The sequence below is a fragment of the Callorhinus ursinus genome, unplaced genomic scaffold (assembly GCF_003265705.2).
Source record: "Callorhinus ursinus isolate GAN/ISIS: 27379988/994484 unplaced genomic scaffold, GSC_fseal_2.0 scaffold27, whole genome shotgun sequence".
In the NCBI taxonomy this organism is placed as follows: domain Eukaryota; kingdom Metazoa; phylum Chordata; class Mammalia; order Carnivora; family Otariidae; genus Callorhinus; species Callorhinus ursinus.
Genome location: NW_027397089.1, coordinates 20,987,842 through 21,008,809, shown reverse-complemented (window position 1 = coordinate 21,008,809; position 20,968 = coordinate 20,987,842). Strand labels below are relative to the sequence as shown.

Below are 20,968 nucleotides of genomic sequence, written 5' to 3'. Positions count from 1 at the left end.
AGCCGTATCAATAGTCATGATAAATGAAAATGGTCTAAATATCCCAGTTAAAAGGCAGAGATTACTCGGTTGATTTAAAAAGCCAGGCCTAGCTATCTGTAGTCTACAAAAAACCACTTTAAATATAAAGACACGAGGCCAGCCGGCCGCCGGGCACACACCGTCCTGCACGCCCGCGCCCTCTGCAACACGTTGCGCGCTGCTGCGCTCGCCGCCGCTGGCCTCGGGCCCCGCCTGGGCCGCCGTCTTCTGTCGGCCGCCACCACCCGAGCGGTGCCGGCCCCCAACCAGCAGCCTGAAGTCTTCTACAACCAGATCTTCATAAACAATGAGTGGCATGATGCTGTCAGCAAGAAAACATTCCCCACCATCAATCCATCCACCGGAGAAGTCATCTGTCAGGTAGCCGAAGGAGACAAGGAAGACGTGGACAGGGCAGTAAAGGCTGCCAGGGCCGCCTTCCAGCTGGGCTCACCCTGGCGCCGCATGGATGCGTCTGACAGGGGCCGCCTGCTGAACCGCCTGGCTGATCTGACTGAGCGGGACCGGACCTACCTAGCAGCCTTGGAGACCCTGGATAACGGCAAGCGCTATGTCATCTCCTACCGGGTGGATCTGGACATGGTTCTCAAATGCTTCAGTTATTACGCTGGCTGGGCTGATAAGTACCACGGGAAAACTATTCCCATCGATGGGGACTTCTTCAGCTATACCCGCCATGAACCTGTCGGGGTGTGCGGGCAGATCATTCCGTGGAACTTCCCGCTCCTGATGCAAGCCTGGAAACTCGGCCCAGCCCTGGCGACCGGAAATGTGGTTGTGATGAAGGTAGCTGAGCAGACTCCACTGACTGTCCTCTATGTGGCCAACCTGATTAAGGAGGCTGGCTTTCCCCCTGGCGTGGTCAATATTATTCCTGGATTTGGCCCCACAGCTGGGGCCGCCATCACCTCCCACGAGGATGTGGACAAAGTGGCCTTCACAGGCTCCACCGAGGTTGGCCGCCTAGTTCAGGTTGCCGCAGGGAGCAGTAACCTCAAGAGAGTGACCCTGGAGCTGGGGGGAAAGAGCCCCAATATCATCATGTCAGATGCAGATATGAACTGGGCTGTGGAGCAGGCCCACTTCGCCCTGTTCTTCAACCAGGGCCAGTGCTGCTGTGCAGGCTCCCGGACCTTTGTGCAAGAAGATGTGTATGCCGAGTTTGTGGAGAGGAGCGTTGCCCGGGCCAAGTCTCGTGTGGTCGGGAACCCCTTTGACAGCCAGACTGAGCAGGGGCCGCAGGTGGATGAAACTCAGTTTAAGAAGATCCTTGGTTATATCAAATCTGGGAAGGAGGAGGGGGCGAAGCTGCTGTGTGGTGGAGGGGCGGCTGCTGACCGTGGCTACTTCATCCAGCCCACCGTGTTCGGAGATGTGCAAGACAGCATGACTATCGCCAGGGAGGAGATCTTTGGGCCAGTGATGCAGATCCTGAAGTTCAAGACCATAGAGGAAGTCATTGGGAGAGCCAACAATTCCAACTATGGGCTGGCTGCAGCTGTCTTCACCAAGGACTTGGACAAGGCCAATTATCTGTCCCAAGCCCTCCAGGCTGGCACTGTGTGGGTCAACTGCTATGATGTGTTTGGGGCCCAGTCCCCATTCGGTGGCTACAAGATGTCCCGGAGCGGCCGGGAGCTAGGAGAGTATGGGCCGCAGGCATACACCGAAGTGAAAACCGTCAAGGTCAAAGTGCCTCAGAAGAACTCTCCTGAAGAACTGTGCCGACTCCTGGCGGAGGTTGACATCAGCAGCAAAACCAAGAAAAATGACACTTGTACACTAGAAGTCTTGAAAGAGAAATTCTCTCACAAAATCTCTTGATCAAGCAAGTCTCAGGGGCGCCTGGGTGGCTCAGTTGGTTAAGCGACTGCCTTCGGCTCAGGTCATGATCCCGGAGTCCCGGGATCGAGTCCCGCATCGGGCTCCCTGCTCAGCGGGGAGTCTGCTGCTTCCTCTGACCTTCTTCCCTCTCGTGCTCTCTCTCTCAGTAAATAAATAAATAAATAAAATCTTTAAAAAAAATAAAATAAATATAAAGACACGATTATATTAAAAGTAAAAGGATGGGAAAAGTACTATGATAACACTAATCAAAAGAAAGATGGAGTGGCTATATTAACATCAGTCGAGCAGATTTCAGAGCAAAGAATATTAATATTATTAATTGTCATTTAATAATAATAAAGGTCAATTCTTCAAGAGGACATAACAATTCTAATGTTTATGCACCTTCCAGTGTGTTTTTTCCACAACACTAGGAATTCTCTGACACCAGCCGGTTATCCTACAGTTCAGCTCAATTCAACTGTCTATCAGAGATAATGTCAGAGCCCACAGGTTAAGGGCCTAGTCCCATGAGATTGGCTTCCCGAAACACAGTCTTTAGACACAATCTAGGTTTTTGACCAATAGGCTATAAATCAGAAGTTCCTATGACCTCCTCCTTGGGTTCAATTAATTTGCTAGAACAGCTCACAGAACTCAGGGAAGCATTTCACTGACTAGATTACTGCTGTATTATAAAAGGATAGAACTCAGGAACAGCCAGATGGAAGAGATGCATAGGGCAAGGTATGGAGAAAGGAGCATAAAGCTTCTATGCCTTCTCTGAGTGTGCCACTCTCCCAGTACCCACATGTGTTCACCAACCGGGAAGCCCTCCCAACCTCATCCTTTTGGGTTTTTATGGAGGCTTCATTACGTTGGCACGATTAATTAAATCACCAGCTATTGGCAACTGATTCAACCTCCAGCCCTTTCCCCTCCCCGGAGTCAGTGGGAACTTTCAGTCCCACCCCCTCAATTCACAGGGTTGGTTCCCTTGACAACCCATCCATAGGTCACCCAGGGACTTTCCAAAAGTTGCCTCATTAACATAACAATAAACACCTTCATGGCTCTCATCACTTAGGAAATTCCAAGGGTTTTATTACTTCTGTGCTGGGAGGAGCAGGGACAAAAACCAAATGTATATTTCTTATTGTAAATCATAGTGTCACAATCTAATTACAGCTTCAAAGTACCAAAACGGATAGAATTGCAAGAACATAGACAAATTCACAATCATAGAGATTTCAATGCCTCTCAATAATTGATAGAACAGGTAGACAGAAAATCAGTAAGAATACTGTAGCCTTCAATGCTGCTAACCCACTAGACCTAATTGACATCATAGAGCATTAAAACCAACAATAGAAAACACATCTTTTTCAGATGCATGCAGAACATTTACAAACTATATTCTGGGCCATAAAACAAATGTCAGTAAATTTAAAAGGATTCACATAATACAAAGTATGTTTGTTGATCACAGTGGAATTAAATTATAAATTGGTAATAGATATCTAGATAATCCCTAAAATGTTTGAAAATTAAATAACCCATGTCTAAATCACCCATGGGGAGATGAACCATGAGAGATGATGGACTCTGAAAAAACAAACTGAGGGTTCTAAAGGGGAGGGGGTTGGGAGGATGGGTTAGCCTGGTGATGGGTATTAAAGAGGGCACGTTCTGCATGGAGCACTGGGTGTTATACGCAAATAATGAATCATGGAACACTACATCAAAAAAAAATTAATTAAAATAAATCACCCATGGGTTAAAGAGGAAATTTGAACTTAAAATGAAAGCATAGCATACTAGAATTCATGAAGGGAACTTAAATACTTAGGGGGGTACTTAATACTTGAGGGGAAATTTATAGCACTTAACACCTACATTAAAAGGAAGGGTCATTAACTGATGACTTCAGTTTGTACTTTAAACTAGAAAAAGCAAATTCAGAGTAGGCATAAGAAAGGAAATAAAGGGAATCAAAGAAATAGAGAAAAGCAATGAAACCAAAAGATGGTTTGTTGAGCAGATCAGTACAATCTCTAGCCTGATTGACCAGGAGAAAAGGCACAAATTACCAAGGAATGAGAGAGGGAACATTACTATAGGTTCTACAGATATTAAAAGGATAATAAGAGAATATTATATGCCAAAATTCAACAACTTAGATGGAATGGACAATTTTTTTTTAAAGATTTTATTTATTTATTTGAGAGAGAGCATGAGCAGTGGGGAGGGGCAGAGGCAGAGGGAGAAGGAGAAGCAGACTCCCCGCTGAGCAGGGCCCCGTGGGACTTGGTCCCAGGCCCACCCCCCAGGTCCCCAAAATGGACACATTTTTTAGAAGACAAACTACCAAAGCTCACTCAAGAAAAACAGAATGTAAAATTTTACATTTCCAAAATGGAAAACATTTTAGCAGTTTCTTTAAAAGTTAAACATCTACCATATGACCCAACCATTTCACTCTTAGGAATTTATTCAAAAGAAATGAATTTGGTCTAAAACTTGTACCAAATGTAGTAATTATATTTGTGAAAGCCCTAAATGGGAAACAATATCAAAAGGTGAATGGGTAAACAAATGTGGTATATCCATACAATGTGATACTATTCAATTTAAAAAAATAAGGAATGAACTATTGGTATGTGCTGTAACATGAATGTAAATCTCTAAGTGAAAGCTAAACAAAGCACACACTATAAATTTATTTATATAAAATTCTAGAAAATGTAATTAACTTATTGTGACAGAAAACAGGTTATGGATTACCTGGGAATGGAGGGATAGAAAGAAGGAATTACAAAGAGGCATGAGCATTTTGGGGTGATAGAACTGTCCATTACCTTGTCTTATTATTTTGTGGGTGTATACAACACAAAATTAATTACTGTATACTTCAAATACATGCAGTTTATTGTATGTTGATTATACCTCAATTAAGCTGTCATAAATTTTTTTTTAAGTGAAGGCAAAATGAAAACATGTTGGACAGTCAAAAGCACAATTTGTCATGATCAGACCAACACTGTAAGACATGCCAAAGGAAATTTCTTCAGCCTGAAGGAAAATTATACCAGAAACCCAGATCTATAAAAAAGGAATGAAGAGCATCAAAAAATAATAACTATATGGGTAAGTAAAAATATTTTTCTCATGTTTAAATTTTTTTAAAAGATAATTTTAAAAAAAGAAAATAAGTAAATTTTTTAAAAAAGATAATTGATGGGGCGCCTGGGTGGCTCAGTCGTTAAGCGTCTGCCTTCAGTTCAGGTCATGATCTCAGGGTCCTGGGATCGAGCCCCACATCGGGCTCCCTGCTCCACGGGAAGCCTGCTTCTCCCTCTCCCACTCCCTCTGCCTCTGCCTCTAATATCAGTCAAAGTGGACTTCAAGTCAAGGAATATGGCGGCAAAGAGGGACATGACATAATAATAAAAGGGTGAATTATTAAGAAGACAACAATCCTAAATCATGCAGAGCTCAAAATGAAGCAAAAATTGACAAAACTAAAAGGGGGAAATAGACAAGTCCACAATTACGGTTGATTTCAACACTCTTTTCCAGTAATTGATAGAACAGAACAGAAAATCAGCAAAGATCTAGACGACTTGAACAACAGTATAAACCAAACTGATCTCATTGAACTTTATTGAACACCGTATCCAACAACTGCAGAATACTATTGTTAAATAACAAAAATTGAACCAAGTAAATTTTAAAGATCTAATTGGCTTTACTGAACCATTCATGAATTGGCAGCATCCCATCTGGCAAGTAGAGGATAGCTCCAAAGGGCTACAGAAAAGGAAAGGTTTTTAAAGGGAGGACAAGGAAGTCATAAACAGGAAAAAGGATTATTTCGGGTGATGTCACCTGCCTTTGGGGAACAAAAGGATCTTATTAGGTGGATTGCTTCATCTTCCTTTGGGGATTGGGGAGGGCCCATGTGACGGATTACCTTATTGGTGCTGACCAGAAAATTCCTGACAGGTTAAAACTACATTTCTGGGGGAAGTTGAAACTGCAATTAAGTTAAGCATTACACTCTGGTTTGTTGATGTGGCCTAGCATAAATGACTCCCTTTTGGGCCTGTGATTTTCTTTTTAACACTACTCAAGTGCCCTTAAAACATTCACTATGATCACTATGATAGGCCATAGTCTGGCCCGTAAAACAAGTCTCAATAAATTCTAGAGTTAAACTCATACAGAGTACTTAGGACCCTTATGGAACTAAATCTGAAAATAACAAAATGATATCTGGAGAATCCCCAAATATTTAGAAATTATACATACTTTTATGTAATCCACGGTTCAAAGAAGAAATCACAAGTGAAATTAGAAAATGTTTTAAATGAATGATAATGAAAACATCAAAATTTGTGGGATGCAGCTAAAGCATGCTTAGAGGGAAACAGACAGCTTTAAATGCTTTTATCATAAAAGAAAGGTCTAAAATCAGTGACATAAGCTTTCGTGTTAAGCAACTAGCAAATTTAATCCAGATAAGTAAAATGAAGGAAATAATGAGCAGAAAACAATGAAACAGAAAACGAACATACAATAGAGAAGAATAAGAACAAGAGCTGATTTTTCCAAAAAAAGATCAATAATAGATATACCTTCAGTTTGACCAAGACACAAATTACCAATGTCAGAAATGAAAACAGACACTGAAAGGATAAGAGACACACTTTATGCCAATAAACTGAAACTTAGAGGAAATGGACAAACTCCTCAAAGACATAAAAAGACAAAATTGACATGAGAGAAAATATAAAGAGCTCCAGCTCTAAATTGAGTTCTTTCTTAGAAACCTCACCATGATAGACATCTGCACCTAAGAATTACAGGATTGCATAAAACTTGAGGCCCCCTAATCCTTTCCTTCCCAAGGAACCCCCAAGAAAAAAGGACTCTTAATTACAGGACAAAACACAGAAGTCTTCAAGGCCACGACGTTGGGTAATGTGGTAGTGGGGGAGCTTTTGGTAGGATGACCAGAAGTCAAAAAGCTCTTAAACTTTTGTCTGCCATACAGCTAGTGTATGATGGGCCTCAAAGTCTCTTGTGAGAGGTATAAATTACTCTGGAATGCAGAGCAAGACTAGAGAAGGGACCAAGAAGGAAGGATTCCTCCAATAGACACCTGCACAGAATAGGATACCTCACAGGTGTTTGGCCTCCAGCAGACTCTACCTTGTAATACTATTCATTGCCTAGAATGCCTTAAGTACAAGCAGCTCTCTGGAACAGGTAGTGGAAGTGGCCAATTAAAGAGTCAGGGTTCAGAAAACCCTATTAGAGCCTAATACCAACAAATACTGAGAGATTAAATGAGTTTGGACATGCCTTGGCAGTTAATTAAAATGGAACAGAGATTAGAATCTCAATCTCAATTTAGTGTCCTTTTTCCTCCACCCACTGCCAACTGCCTCTGATCAAAATTTTGCACTGGAGATTTTCATACTCAGACTGGGCATTTCCTGTCAAGCTTGGGTATTAATCAGCTGATTATTGAAGGGAAAAAAGGGTGGGGGGACACTTAGCATAGTACCTGGTGCACAAGTAAATGCTGCACAAATCTTAGCAAAATTATCCCTTATTTTTGGCCTCTTAATTGGGAAAGATTGGCTTTATTAGGTGATTAATGATTAATTTACAAATGCAAATCTTGGGTAGATAATTTGCAGGGTAGGGGAGGAGGGCAGGGTGGTGGTGGTGTGGAGACTGCATGCCAACAGCAATCTGAACACAGCGTAGAAAAGGAAAAATATTTTTTAAGTTCTTGAGTTGGATCCCTGTAACATAAGAGATCAACAAGAGAAACACATACAAATGTATTAAGTTTTACATAACACAGGAGCCCTCATGAAGAAATGAAGACCCAAAGAAATGGTTAAACATGTGTTGTTGTTGTTTTTTAATTTTATTTGACAGAACAACAAGCAGGGTCAGTGTCAGGCAGAGGCAGAAGGAGAAGGAGTATCTCTTCTGAGCAGGGAGCCCGATGGTGGGCCCCATCCCAGGACCCCAGGATCACCACCTGAGCTGAAGGCAGACGCTTAACCGACTGAGCCACCCTGGCACTCTTTAAACCTGTGTTTTATGCTGGGTTGGATGAAAACTGGAAAGTCATGGGAAGATATGATAGAACAGAGTATGGGCTATGTGTAACAAACCGAGGCAAACTCAGCAAGGCCGGCTTGTTCAGATTCCTCTCCTGTGTCCTTTTGTCTTCTGAGGTAAGGATGCTCCTTTCCTCTGAGTACAGGGAGGGCACTTCTCACATTAGGGTTTGTGACCTGCTTCAGGGGAAGGTCAGGGTGTTCTTCCTGCACATGCCATTTCTCAGATTCCTTCAGCTTAAAATATGCACTATGCTAAGGTGCCATAATTCGGGGTATCATGTCCTGAACCCCATCAACAGTCATTCACCCTTTATTTTCACTTTACAGAAATAATGCAAACTGTACATGAAACAAAGGATTAAAATAAAAAAGACTGTATAAACTTAGCAGAAAACCCACCTGCAGAGAGAAGGACCCAACAGCTTGCACTGTCCTTCCCATTCTTGAGCCTGCCTTCAAATCGGGCAAACCGAAACCAAGGTCTGCCTCTCCTTTCTTTGACTAGACTGGTAACAGCACAACTTGTGATCTTTGTTTTCCAGAAGAATGGGATGGGTCAGCAAAGAAGTCAAGGTGAGCTCACTTACTCAAGAGCATCTGCGAAGAAAAGACCTTTACACTAACATTAGTTTCATCCAACCCCCTGATATTTGAGCTTAACTAATGCCAAGTAATAGAACTTTCCTCTCTTGGGGTGCCTGGGTGGCTCAGTTGGTTAAGCGACTGCCTTCGGCTCAGGTCATGATCCTGGAGTCCCGGGATCGAGTCCCGCCTCGGGCTCCCTGCTCAGCAGTGTGTCTGCTTCTCCCTCAGACACTCCCCCCTCATGCTCTATTTCATTCTCTCAAATAAATAAAATCTTAAAAAAAAAAAAAACTTTCCTCTCTTCCTGTCAAACCAGCAAACTTTCACTCACGCAGGGATCTAGTGATTTTGAGTTCTCCTTGGTTCTTTCAACCCTCTCTGGAAAGAGTATTGAGGAAAATAATATTCTGTCTACCCAAGTTCTTAGCTGAGACACTTGTAATAAAAAACAGATTAACAAGAGAAAAAACAGAAATTTATTAACATGTACACTCTATGTATACATGGGAGATAACAAGGAACTCCCCCAAATAGCTTAGAACTCAGGCTTAAGTAGCATATTAATAGGAAAAGGGGAGGGATGATGTAGGCCTCTTAGGGAAGAGTGATTTTTAGGAAAGATGAATGGGCCCTTAGAAGAGCAGGTGGGAGGGATGATAGTTGTGGCAAAGTTCATCTGGCTGTTTTTTCTAGTCTCCTCTTCTGTGATAAGAATCAATTTTCCCTGTTGATGAAACTCTCAGGGAGGGGGACTTATGATTTATGACAAGTTGTGTTCCTTCTAGAGGAGCTGTCTTTAGGCAGATAAGGGGAGCTCAAAGAAAGCCTCTATTTGTATTTGCTGTTTTTAAAGTGCCTACCCGACTCAAAACAATCAAGATGCCTAAGTGGCATATTTTGAGGTGGTAAATTCTGCTACCCTTCAGTATCATAGCATATTGGGCTCTGCATCAGGAGGAGCAATGTTCACTTTTAAATCTAATCTGGAGAAGGAGGCTGTTCAGCGTCCACAGCAGGGCTCCTTCCAGGAGTTGACTGAAAACCAGAGCAGGAAGCACAAAATGTTTTCCTTATTCTCTGTTCCCAATATAGGTATGGCCAAACACTGAACTATGCAACAGGCCTTCTCAAACCTCTCTTCCAAGGTTGTATTTTATTTGAAATGCAAACAATAAAGGTGGGTTTTGTTGCCTCTGAAACACAAGTCACAGCAAAGCACAATCAGCTGTTTTAATTTCTTGCTAAAAAGAAATGACGCTTTTATTTTCCACTGTTTTATTATAAAAATCAACATTTCATTTATTACAACTCAGCTTATTGTAATAATCAAAAGGGGATTTATACAAGGTATTTTTATACAGTTTACAATTAAAGCACTTATTTTACAAAAAGGGGGAAGTGAATAGTGGACAAGGGCTGACCAAATGTTGGCCATTAAAATATAAATACATCCTTGCAAAGCACCATCGTACCAAAGTCCATGAACAAGAACACCAGGTGACTTAAAGACAATAACAAAGATTAAAGCTTAAGAAAAAATTTAAAAACACAAAGGATAAACATCTGAAAGCAGCACCAGATCCTTCACTTGCAAATAAGGCTAGTCCAGCTTAAGCTTCTTGGTATCCTCTTAACTCTTTTCAAATTTTCCTAACCCCAGATACTTAATTTCATGTAAAATTAGATTTATTCACTTTCTTTTCCTTGTAACATTCATATTTAGGTATATCTATCTATCTACAGATATAGATAGACTATAAATATAGATAGATAGATAGATAGATGATAGATAGATAGATATCCCTGCCCTGCTTATATTTGTTTTTTAAAAAATGGACAGTTAGGCATAAGCAAAAGCACATTGTCTCTAAATCTTTGGTGTAAACTTTTGGGTAAACCCTAGGTAGCAGTGAAAATCTACAAGTTAGTTTTTGTTAGGTCTATATTCTTGAGTACAAGAAATCACATAGTCTATAGTTGTATCTGTAAAGTCATGAGGATTTTTTCCAGCAATAAACTTAATAGCTTAAGGATGCTTTATGAAAAAGAAAAACTGAGCAAAATTTACCTGGACTTAAGGAGGGCAAGAGTAGTCAGTAAGAATCTTAGATCTAAGATTCTTCTACTCAGGTGCAGGCTTAGTTTAATGAGATGCAGAATCAAGGCAATGGAAATATCCTGAGTTATATGCATTCACAATGCTCAAAATTTAAAAGTTTTAAACTATAAATGTAAAATGTTATCCCCTAAAACTGAAAATTTCATAAGCCAAATTTTGGGACTATTATAAAATGATGCCATCCCAGAAGTCAGAAACCACACATATGCTACCCGTACTTTCTAAAATCATCTGTTATTTCTCTTGGCTCATTTTAGGCTTCGGATAAAGAAAGGAATACCAAATAAAATTAAATTTGAGTTTAAGAATTCTGAGAACATGTTTTAAACAACGCTTGATTATAAACTCCTGACTCAGTCCCTGTCTACACTTAGTGTATAGTCTCACTTGTGGATGCCCAAACATTTGTTGGCCAACTGATACTCACATACTCATAGCCACACTCCAAACATACTATGTATGTCATCATACAGACTTACGCTTATTAAAAGCTTGGGGGTATGAAAAGCCCAAGACTTTTGTTTCTCAATTTTGTTAGATGTGTAATGGTAACCAATACGCAGCTCTTATGGCATGCAAATCAATGAAGTGGCAAGCTTCCCCTGCAGGAGAAATAACAATTTGAAACACTTCGTTTCTAGGAATTGAATCTAGGCACAGGACGCCACTAGCACAACCATCACAGAGAAGCAGAAGTAGTTTATTATGATTGCTGGTGTCCTGTTACATAAACATACACAGATTCATCAACAGGCTAGGGAAGCCACAGCTACTAACTCGCCTTGAAGTATTCTTCATTAATAGGCCTTGATGGCAAAACAAAAAGATTTTACCCCAGAACTAATTGCTACCTAACGCAGATGGGCCTTATACAAATTACTGACCTTGGAGGATTTTAAAATGATGAACAAATATAATCCTCAATTCATGCTACAATTTTACTGCTTAAAAGTCCCGCTCCCAAATTATTGGCCTGTTAGATGAAAATGTACTGTAAAGTCATTTCTAAGTATATATCGTCCCTTTATGGTAGCTGTACTCAAGGATCCCATATACCTCTTGATGGTATATCACAAAGTATTTTATATTAAAATTAAAATAAGGAACTCTAATTTTCTGCTAGACAGACATCTCACGAATGCTAGTATAGAAGAGCAGCCAAGTGTCAAAGGCGTTAAGAAAATTCCATGAAAGAAAAATTAATACTGAGAATCCCTTCTATCCCTTAACTCCGTTTTTTTCCTTGTGACTTAAGCAGCAAAATCCCTTGGGCCACTGTTCAGAAGACCAGGGCTCTGAAGGAGACAAGTCCTAAATTATAAAAGTTCGGAGTTAAAAAGACCACCTCAATGAAGACTAGTCTACTATATAGTGCACAAAAAATATGCTATGCTAGAGCTCATTTCTCAGATAATTTCAATCACATCAGTAAATAGGCATACTTTAAGACATATGTTCAAAATTAAATACTTTAGTATTTAAGGAATCTAGTAACATTTTATTCCTTTTTTCATCATGGATAGGGAATATAGCGATACATCAAATTCCAAACCCTTTTCCACTTTTTTTGTGGTGTTTATTTTTTATCTTCAGTTTCTCCAATTAAACCTCTTGTGTTTAATAATCAAGAGAGTTTACTTAAGCTTAACTGTCCATGTAACCTGAGGTCCAATCTTTCCTGAATTTTGATAATTCTCTCATTTAAAGGTACCCTCCCCCAAATATTAAGAATCCATCTCAACTACCCCAGAAAGAGGATTCTGAGATTAAGCGGAACTGCCTTCAAATAATTTCAAACAAATTGGCACACAAATCAGTATTTTGCAAGAAGAGGCCATTGCCATCGCAGTACAAGCACTTGGACTGAGATATAACAAGGCAATATTCTTCTTAATTCGTTATAGTGCAAGTTTCCACATGGGAAGCCCACCGGATAAAGATGCACATTAAAAAATGTAAACATATAGAATTCTCAAATTCTAATTGATACCCAGTTATTGCTAACCTTTCCATCTTCATTTAAGCATCAAAGGCCCCCCTGTCACAGAATGCAACTCCAGTGTCCATTCTGTTAGACTGTGAGCACTTTGTCCACCAACAGGAAGAGTTAATGCTTGTCTGACTGAAATGCAAGACACTGATGGATCACCATTTATTTACATGCAAAATCAAGTGCACCTGATTCGTATAAGGTGTCCCCAACAATCTAAGCATTATTCTGAAACCACATTTTTTTCTCTTTAAAAAATTTCCTTAGGTATTTTTAATTGCTTAAAAAGTTACTTCATCCCTGCCAAAATTCTGAATCTTTTCTTCCATTGTTTTCTCTTGGGCCCTGAAATCCAGAGAGGAGGCCTCAGCAAGACAGAATTAAAAAAAAAAAATCATTCAGTAACTGACCGACATCTGTTAAAGTAAAAATACATTAGTTTAAAAACACATTCAGTTTTAGCAGAGAAGTGCTGGAAACATGTAAAAAGCAGGAAACTGACTGTGGCAAGGTGGCAGAGCAGTGCTAGAATCATCCCACATGTCAGCCCTAAGAGCTGAGGATGCAGCAGCCCAAGGACCACACAGGTCAGGCAGATCATGGAAGAGCCTTCCATTATTCCCCTCCACCCAAGTTCTGACAGCTGAGAAGTTACTATTTGGCCTTCTCATTTAACCCATACTGGTAAATTTGTTTAATCATCTTAATCCGTAACGGGATAAGAGAGAACACACACAAATATACGAGGTGAGTTTAAGAATAATTTGTGGATAATTTGAAAACAATCTAACATTCACATTGGGTAACAGGAAGATATTAAACTCATGTAACACATTAAAAGAGGTATGTATGTAGACATCATTCTGAGAAAAATTGGCCTAAAGAACATGAAAATGTCACAAACAGTTAATAAAGGGAAAACTTAATGATAACAAAAAAATTCTCTTTTTAAATAGATTGTCTCTAACCGGAACATATTTAAATGTTTTACTAGGAAAAAAAAATATATATATAAATGATTTCATATTGTGATATTATATGCTGAAAGTACTGCAAGGATATATGATTAATTTACAACAAAAACATAATGGTTAAATTTGTAATTCTTAAACATTGCCTATATGTGTTGTAAAAAGAGATTTTAATGAGCATTAAAACAATCTTGGAAGAGGAGCAATAATATGTCTACCCTTTGATCATTATGCAAAAACAGCAGTCAAATTCAAGAGCTAAGCCTACAGAGGAATGGAGCTAGTAGAAATATTAAAATGAAACCTTAATTTAGAAAATTTCATTTAATCAATCCTCAGATAAAAAACTGTGAATAAACTGTGATATCTTGGCAAAATGGCCTACAAAGCTGCTGGGGGGAGGAAGCAAGGTAAAAACGCCTAGAGAAAAAATTAATTCTTTTGACAGAGGTTGTGGGTTCTAAGGTAGGGACGGAAGACTTGCACACACAAAGAGCCCCACACCGTCTTCCTGGACAGCTGATCTCCTACAACAGCAACACCCAGAAGGGATTTTTATAAATACCTATTTTCCTCACTAAAATAACTGGATTCCTAGAGAAAACAAAGCCCTTTGTCCAAAGTTAGTTTTAATTCCTTTTTTTTTCCTTTTGTGATTTCTTAAACTTGTTGGCCCTCAAATGTTAGTTAACATGAAGGCTATTTGGCTACTTCCAAGTATCTATGGTTTGCTACTCTCAGATGGACTTAAATTTTTCTTCTTCTTCTTCTCTCTCTCTTTTTTTTTTTTGGTATCAATAAAGCCCAGACATTCCTGGTCAGTGATGCCTTTATTATTCCTGTTTCCTTTGTACTCAGTCACTTCACTGGGTTTAAGGCATGCTTTGTGTATTTAGTTTGCAAAAATAAAACTTTTAGTACAAATTTATTTTTTATACAAATTTTTATGGCACAAGCAGCAAATCTGCTGTTTTAAGAAAATATATAAATATCCTTTTCTTCTGTACAAATATCTCCAGTATTCCCTACCCCATTTATAATTTTTAACTGTACATGGTCTGCCTCATCTTTCTCTAATAGCTCCCTCCCCCCCTCCAGATCTCAACCAAATTTGTATTTACAGTTTTGCATTGGAGGCAGTCAGAGGAGGAGGGCCCCTCCTCAGGAGGAGTCTGTACAGGGAGAGGGGGGCGGTGGGTAGAGGTGATGAGAGTAGCTCCTCTCTGTGTATGGAGAAGGTGGGCAGCTTTCATAGTTCTCTTCTGCTGACAGGTATTGGCTTCGGGGTGTGGGAGGCGGGGGCACAGGCTCTGAGTCATAGTTCAAGTCACTAGTGTAGCCCTTGGCTGTTGCCACTGAGGTCATTCTCCGGCTGGGAGCATAGTCACTGTCACAAACATCTGTGCTGCAGGGTGTGGTAGGGGGTGCAAAGTGCCGGTAACTGTATGGCCTGTAGCTGGTAAGGGGGAAAATCAAGAGAAGCAGACACTTAGTTTTACAGAAAAGCTGTTTTCCCTATCAGACTACAGAAGTATTAGATGTAAACTTCACTTTGAATAGAATACGCTACTACACTTTAAATTTGTACAGACCAGGAGGCAATTCGCAACGGCCAATTAAAGGAGGAAGACAGCATGTATTTCATATTTGCAAATAAAATGTGACTAGAGGCATTTAAAAATGGATAGGATGGGAATGCAGAGGTAAACTCAACCTAGCCTCTGGATGTGTTCTTATACCTTCTTCAAGTTAAACCGTATCACTGAATAACAAAGAACTATTCAAAGTTGTACTTAATGATCATCTCTGGAAAATCTGTTACACATTTTGCATTTAGTCTATACAGCGGACGGACCTCACCAATTTCTGCTGTTCCACAGTCTGTGAGAAGAATGGGTCTTCACATATTTGATCCTACTCAATCATGTTAGTATTCTTTTAACATTCTTTAACTGCTCTATAATTTACCTAATGAATAATTTAATGATGTCTGAAAACTTCATTCTCTCTTTAAAACAAATATTGTGAAAGCCATGCTGAATTCTGGTAGACAGCCTAAGGGGCATATCTATCCCATTACTGTTACTATCAGCAAAGACAAAGTGCTATGGTTTGGGGGAAAGAGTTTTGATCCCTTGTGTACAGACAAGCATACTGTCCTAACAACAAAATGATCAATTCTAAATATCCATGTAGGACCAGTGTATTTTCTAATATGTATTTAGAGACCTAATTTACTTCTTATACTTGTTGTTCCACCTTTTCAAATAATCTACAGCTATAATCAAGTTTGCAGCATGGTTAACTAATAAAAAAGGAACTGAGCAGACATGAACACACTAGTGAAAAGAGCTAAAAGTGCTAGCTTTCCTATCGTTTCTACTTCTATCTGTAACCTCATATACAACTTATATTCCAAATATTGTAGAGCTGATCTTCTTTCATATTTATCCCAACCAAGGTTTCTTCATATGCTTTGTCACCAAAGTGACTACAAGTGAGGGACAGGAGCATGTGTGAACCTGAAGGAACAATCCATAAGATGCCCAGTACTACAGACTGCCACAAGATACTATCCCAAGACATAAACCATTTGATATCACCCAGGGTTTGCCTCAAAAAAAATGGCTGCCAGAAGACCAAAAGTTACATGACCTGCTGAGCAGGTTCTCAAGCGTTTTTACTATCAATATTGACATGATGTCATAGTACTTTTTAGGTTTTATCTTTCTGTCCAATCAGGCATTGAGTCTTGGTGAAATTTCTTGGCTCAACATTTAAAAGGCCCAACACTTCCATTTTCATGGGGGGTAAAAAAACAGCTAAGAAGAAAGGAAATAAAATTAACAAAATTCTTTTATGTTCTAGTCTGGACAAAAATCTCAACAAATGATGAGAAGTGTGACTCAGAAGAAAAAAAGTGGGCTTAATTTGAGACCTGGGAAATGGTCAAGTAAGAAATGTTTTTGATGCAATTATGTTCATTTTAATCAAACAATGTTTTATTCAATTTAAATAAATTAATTTTTCATTTATTTTTTCTTTTTAAGTAGGCTTCAGGCCCAACACAGTGCTTGAACTCTTGATCCTGAGATCAAGAGCTGGATGCTCTGTCAACTGAGCCAGCCAGGTGCCCCCCAAAAATTTTTTAAAAATAAAATTTTAAGTCTTTCATTTTGTTTTTCCAGTTTACGGTTTCTGTAACTGAACAATCAAACTAGTGGCAAGGAAAGCAACATTTATAATAAAACATAAAAACATCAATTCAGAATCAAGCCTGTCTCAAATAGTCTTACCTATAAATTGAAATGCAAGTTCTGAGTAAGATACTATAAACAGTTTCCACTTGGTTTTTATATATCTGTAAGGTTATATCAGGATAATTTGACTAGAAGTCTACGAAACACCTTAACTAGAAGATAACAGGCACTTGAGGGATGCCAATAAACACAACACTCAGCATTTAGAGACTATCAAGCTGCTGACTTTCTGCTGGCCTTTGAAAGAAGATGAAAAGAGTGCTCCCTTGGGCAGCACATATATTGAAAGAGGATGAAAAGACTAAGAATTTAATACCTAGTACTTCACCTGCTCAATATGCTCTACAGACACAAATCAGCAGAAAGGCATGATTTCCCCCTTTCTGTCTTACAAATATATTTCACTTATTTTAGTGAGCCATGATTTATTCCAAGCAATTTTATGAGAATTTTTTCATTCCAGCTTGTAATACACTATGTGAATGAAGCAAGGGCTGAACTTCAGCTTCTCTCCACTTCTCTCCAATTCTACGCTCTTCGGCCCCCTGCTATTTACAGCTCTCACAAGTCTCTGAAGTTAGGTTTGACTGACAGTCTAAGAATGGGTTATTGGACAGTCTTATGTCAACAGACTATCTTACGTCAATTAGATGATCAATCAAACCTAACTTGAGCAGTAACCTATTTTGAGATCAGTTATTTTGGTGGGTAACTTTTCCTTAGAATACTACCAAAAAAATTAGGGGCTCTACTTTATTACTCTAAAAGCTAGCATTTGTGACTCTCTTTAAAAAAAATGTATAATGCCCGAAAGAAAAGGATGTGTGGTAGGGGCAACATTAGCATTACCAAAACAAGATGCCTATTCTCTCTCAGTGACCATCATCCACTTATGCAGGGCTATATCACATCCACAACCAGAGTACTTCTTTCTTCTAATAAATACTTTGATTATACTAGAGGAAGATATGTATTACCTGTAGGACCTATGAGTGGAAGGACTATTTGAAGAATAACCAAATTCCATAGTGTAATGTGATCGCTCTGTGGCTGGGGATGGCGGAGGGTTCAAAATCTAAAGGGAAAAATAATTAAATTATTAAATTAACAATAGTCTATGCCACACAAAGACCATTAGACTTTCCTACATGCTCTTGCTTCATCTGTTTGTATTCCTTTCCATTACACAGGTAGCACAATCTTTCTTTCCCAAAGAACTGACCTCAAATAGTACTTTAGGAGTGGGGCTCTCCACTTCCTAAAACACAATTTCATCACGGCTCAACAGTGCAGTGTGATAAGAAGGAAATCTGTACGTCACTGGTTTAAGTTCAGCACAGCTGGGTTCTGATTTTTTTAAATTATAAATGTTTAGAGAAACATTACTGACTGAGGAGAAATACCACGTATGCTTCCTTTTTTGGGGAGGTCACAGAATGTAGATTCTAAGCCTCTCAGGAGATACTATTCAGTAGTTCTACTTTTACCCAAACTATGAAATTACTGCCTAGTGCTTTCAAATATGCTGGTTACTACACAGTAAACTTAAAGATTTAGATTTAAGAGTGCTTGCGTGGTGGTGGTAAATCTCACCTGAGAGCCTTATATGCCTAAACTGTATACTAAAAAACTCTTTACATTACCATCATTGAGTACCCCCATTTAAATAGGTCAAAAATCTAGGATCCTATTCATCTTGGCATTCAAAGTCAAACAAAGGAAAACAGACTGCTTACTGCAGGGAAGTAAGTGCCTTTGGTGCTTGAAGAACTACTTGATGATGCTCCTGTGACATGAGCTCGGTCATAAGGGGGTCCACTGCTTCCCCCCATGATACTTAGGGAGCTGATCATTGATTTACCTCGAGACATTCCTAAAATGAAGGATAAATACTGAAGATGAATAAGATCTATAAAAATTATTTCCACGCATGTTTTTATTCAACACTAGGATTACAAATAACAATAGCCAAATGGTTTGATTTTAAAACAGTTATGCCCTCTTTTCCTAATAATCAAAAATACTTAATGGAGAAGGGAAATGAATGTTCTCTAAACATGAACACTGCTGAGAGCTGGCCTAGAACAAGGCTAAGTAAATAGTTCCTATCCCTTCTCTCCCAGGATAGAAGCAGAGCTCTTCAAAATAAGAAGTTTTCAACCTTAGAGGATTTGCAGAAGAAAACGACTCTGGGGAGTGGAGGTTGTAAAGCAGGATAGATTAAAGAACAGATTTACTTAAGGGGAAACTAAATCCACTTTTAAGGGCATTAATACAAAGTACGGATTACTTCTTCATCTTCTGGATGCAAATGTTGGAATCACAACCACCAATGCGAAAGAAGAAATTCTATTATTTTCCAAGTGATTTCCCATATTCTACTAACTGAAAATAGGTATAGCAACAAGGAATCATTATCATTAATAGTTTCAAAATCATATCTGTTTTCTTAGATTTACACCCAGAGTAAGTTCTTATTTTCTGAGAGCTTTTGCCTCCTTCTCCATATTCATTTAAAAAAAGGCTTCTTTTCACTATGGGCACCAGAAGGCACTGAAAAGAAAGTCGTACTTCCCTAGGGCAATATGGTCTACCCAAACACATGGAATTTCTGGCTACTTAGTTATTGTTTAGGCATAGCCTAAGATAATATATCCCTCCCTGTTATCACCCAGCTATTTCTAATCTTTGCTGAAAAGGAATCTTAATCTATTTTTTTCCCACCTTTAATTGCTGGGCTCCATAGTACTGAGGTCCCCTGGTAGGGCACCTAAAGGACCTGTGGTTTATGACTCTTCAACAAATGTCTAGCTATTTACTTTCAGGAGAGTACATCCAGAAATGCCGTACATGTAGTATGTGCAATACACGCAGTCGGTATGTATAAATACGGGTATTATGCATTTGCTTTATAACCTTTCATAAAAACAGACAGTGCTAAAAGTAAAAGAGAACATTTGTTCTTAGAATTTTTTAAACCCAAAGTAGTCTAGTTTGGAATAGACTCTAGGCAATATCCTGTTTCCACAGTGGAAAGTTGGCAATCCTGCCAGGATCCCAGACTTGATTCTCAACGGATCAGTCTTAACTCACCTGGAAGAGATCCTGACAAAGAACTCGGATGTGGCACATAACCAAGGGGCACAGAAGCTGGTCCATGAACTACATAGTCATTAGTCATGGTTTCCCCATCTCCCTTCATACGTGGACACAACATTCTCTGGCAGATAAAGTATATGGTTCCAGACACAAAAATGGTGACAATTACTCCAATAACTGAACCAACCGTGTTGGTGGCCTGTGGAGCTGGTTCCTCAGTTGGATCTAAAATGAGAATGCAGTAGAGTTATATAAAGGAGAAACAACTGTAGACTCAAAATAGTTATCAAAAAGAGGGCTTCTGAGTAGAATGTGAGCTAGTGAAGACAACTTACAACCATTTTTTTTATTTCTATGAATACTTATACACCATGCCCCATTGGGTATATAGGTAAATATCATTAGAAATCAAAATGAACTATTTTTTTTTAAAGATTTTATTTATTTATTCATGACAGAGAGAGAGAGAGAGAGAGAGAAGCAGAGGGAGAAGCAGGCTCCCAAGGAGCAGGGAGCCCGATGCGGGACTCGATCCCAGGACCCTGGGATCATGACCTGGGCCGAAGGCAGACGCTTAATCATCTGAGCCACACAGGCGCCCACAAAATGAACTATCTTTAAGTGAAGACAGAAATAAAACAATACATTGAAAAGTGTATCTATAAATTCATAAAAACAAAGATGTAAGTGAATCATAGATTTAAACATCATTAAGTTCTAAATACACAGATAAAATTTATCCTACTTCATTTTGTATATCATAAAATAACATGGTTATTTTGAATTTCAGAGAAAATTTTAGGGCCGAAAGGGATGGACCTAGGAAAGTCATCAAATGTTTTACCTGGCATAATGAAGAAGCCAAAAGCAGCTCTGAGCTTGATTTTAGGTTTGAAAAGCGACATACAGGCCTGGTGAAGGGAGATTAG

General features: G+C 39.2%; 2 protein-coding genes across 3 annotated transcripts in view; one reads left to right on the top strand and one right to left on the bottom strand.

Annotated features, from left to right (window-relative positions):
• The first annotated feature begins 265 nt into the window (after positions 1-265).
• On the top strand, positions 266-2,032 carry LOC112830216 (aldehyde dehydrogenase, mitochondrial-like). The gene has a single exon (XM_025879962.2). It carries the CDS (start codon positions 487-489, stop codon positions 1,864-1,866), a length of 1,380 nt encoding a protein of 459 aa, XP_025735747.2. The 5' UTR covers positions 266-486; the 3' UTR covers positions 1,867-2,032.
• Positions 2,033-9,858: 7,826 nt separating this feature from the next.
• LRP6 (LDL receptor related protein 6) overlaps positions 9,859-20,968 on the bottom strand; it is a 166,627-nt gene continuing 155,517 nt past the window's right edge. For both annotated transcript variants that reach the window (XM_025879866.2, XM_073877956.1), the window contains 4 exons: positions 20,034-20,264; positions 18,677-18,813; positions 17,918-18,015; positions 9,859-15,136 (listed from right to left, as the gene is read on the bottom strand). In XM_025879866.2, coding sequence (XP_025735651.1) covers positions 14,842-15,136; positions 17,918-18,015; positions 18,677-18,813; positions 20,034-20,264 — 761 coding nt within the window. In that variant the 3' untranslated portion in view covers positions 9,859-14,841. The remainder of the gene's footprint in view (positions 15,137-17,917; positions 18,016-18,676; positions 18,814-20,033; positions 20,265-20,968) is intronic.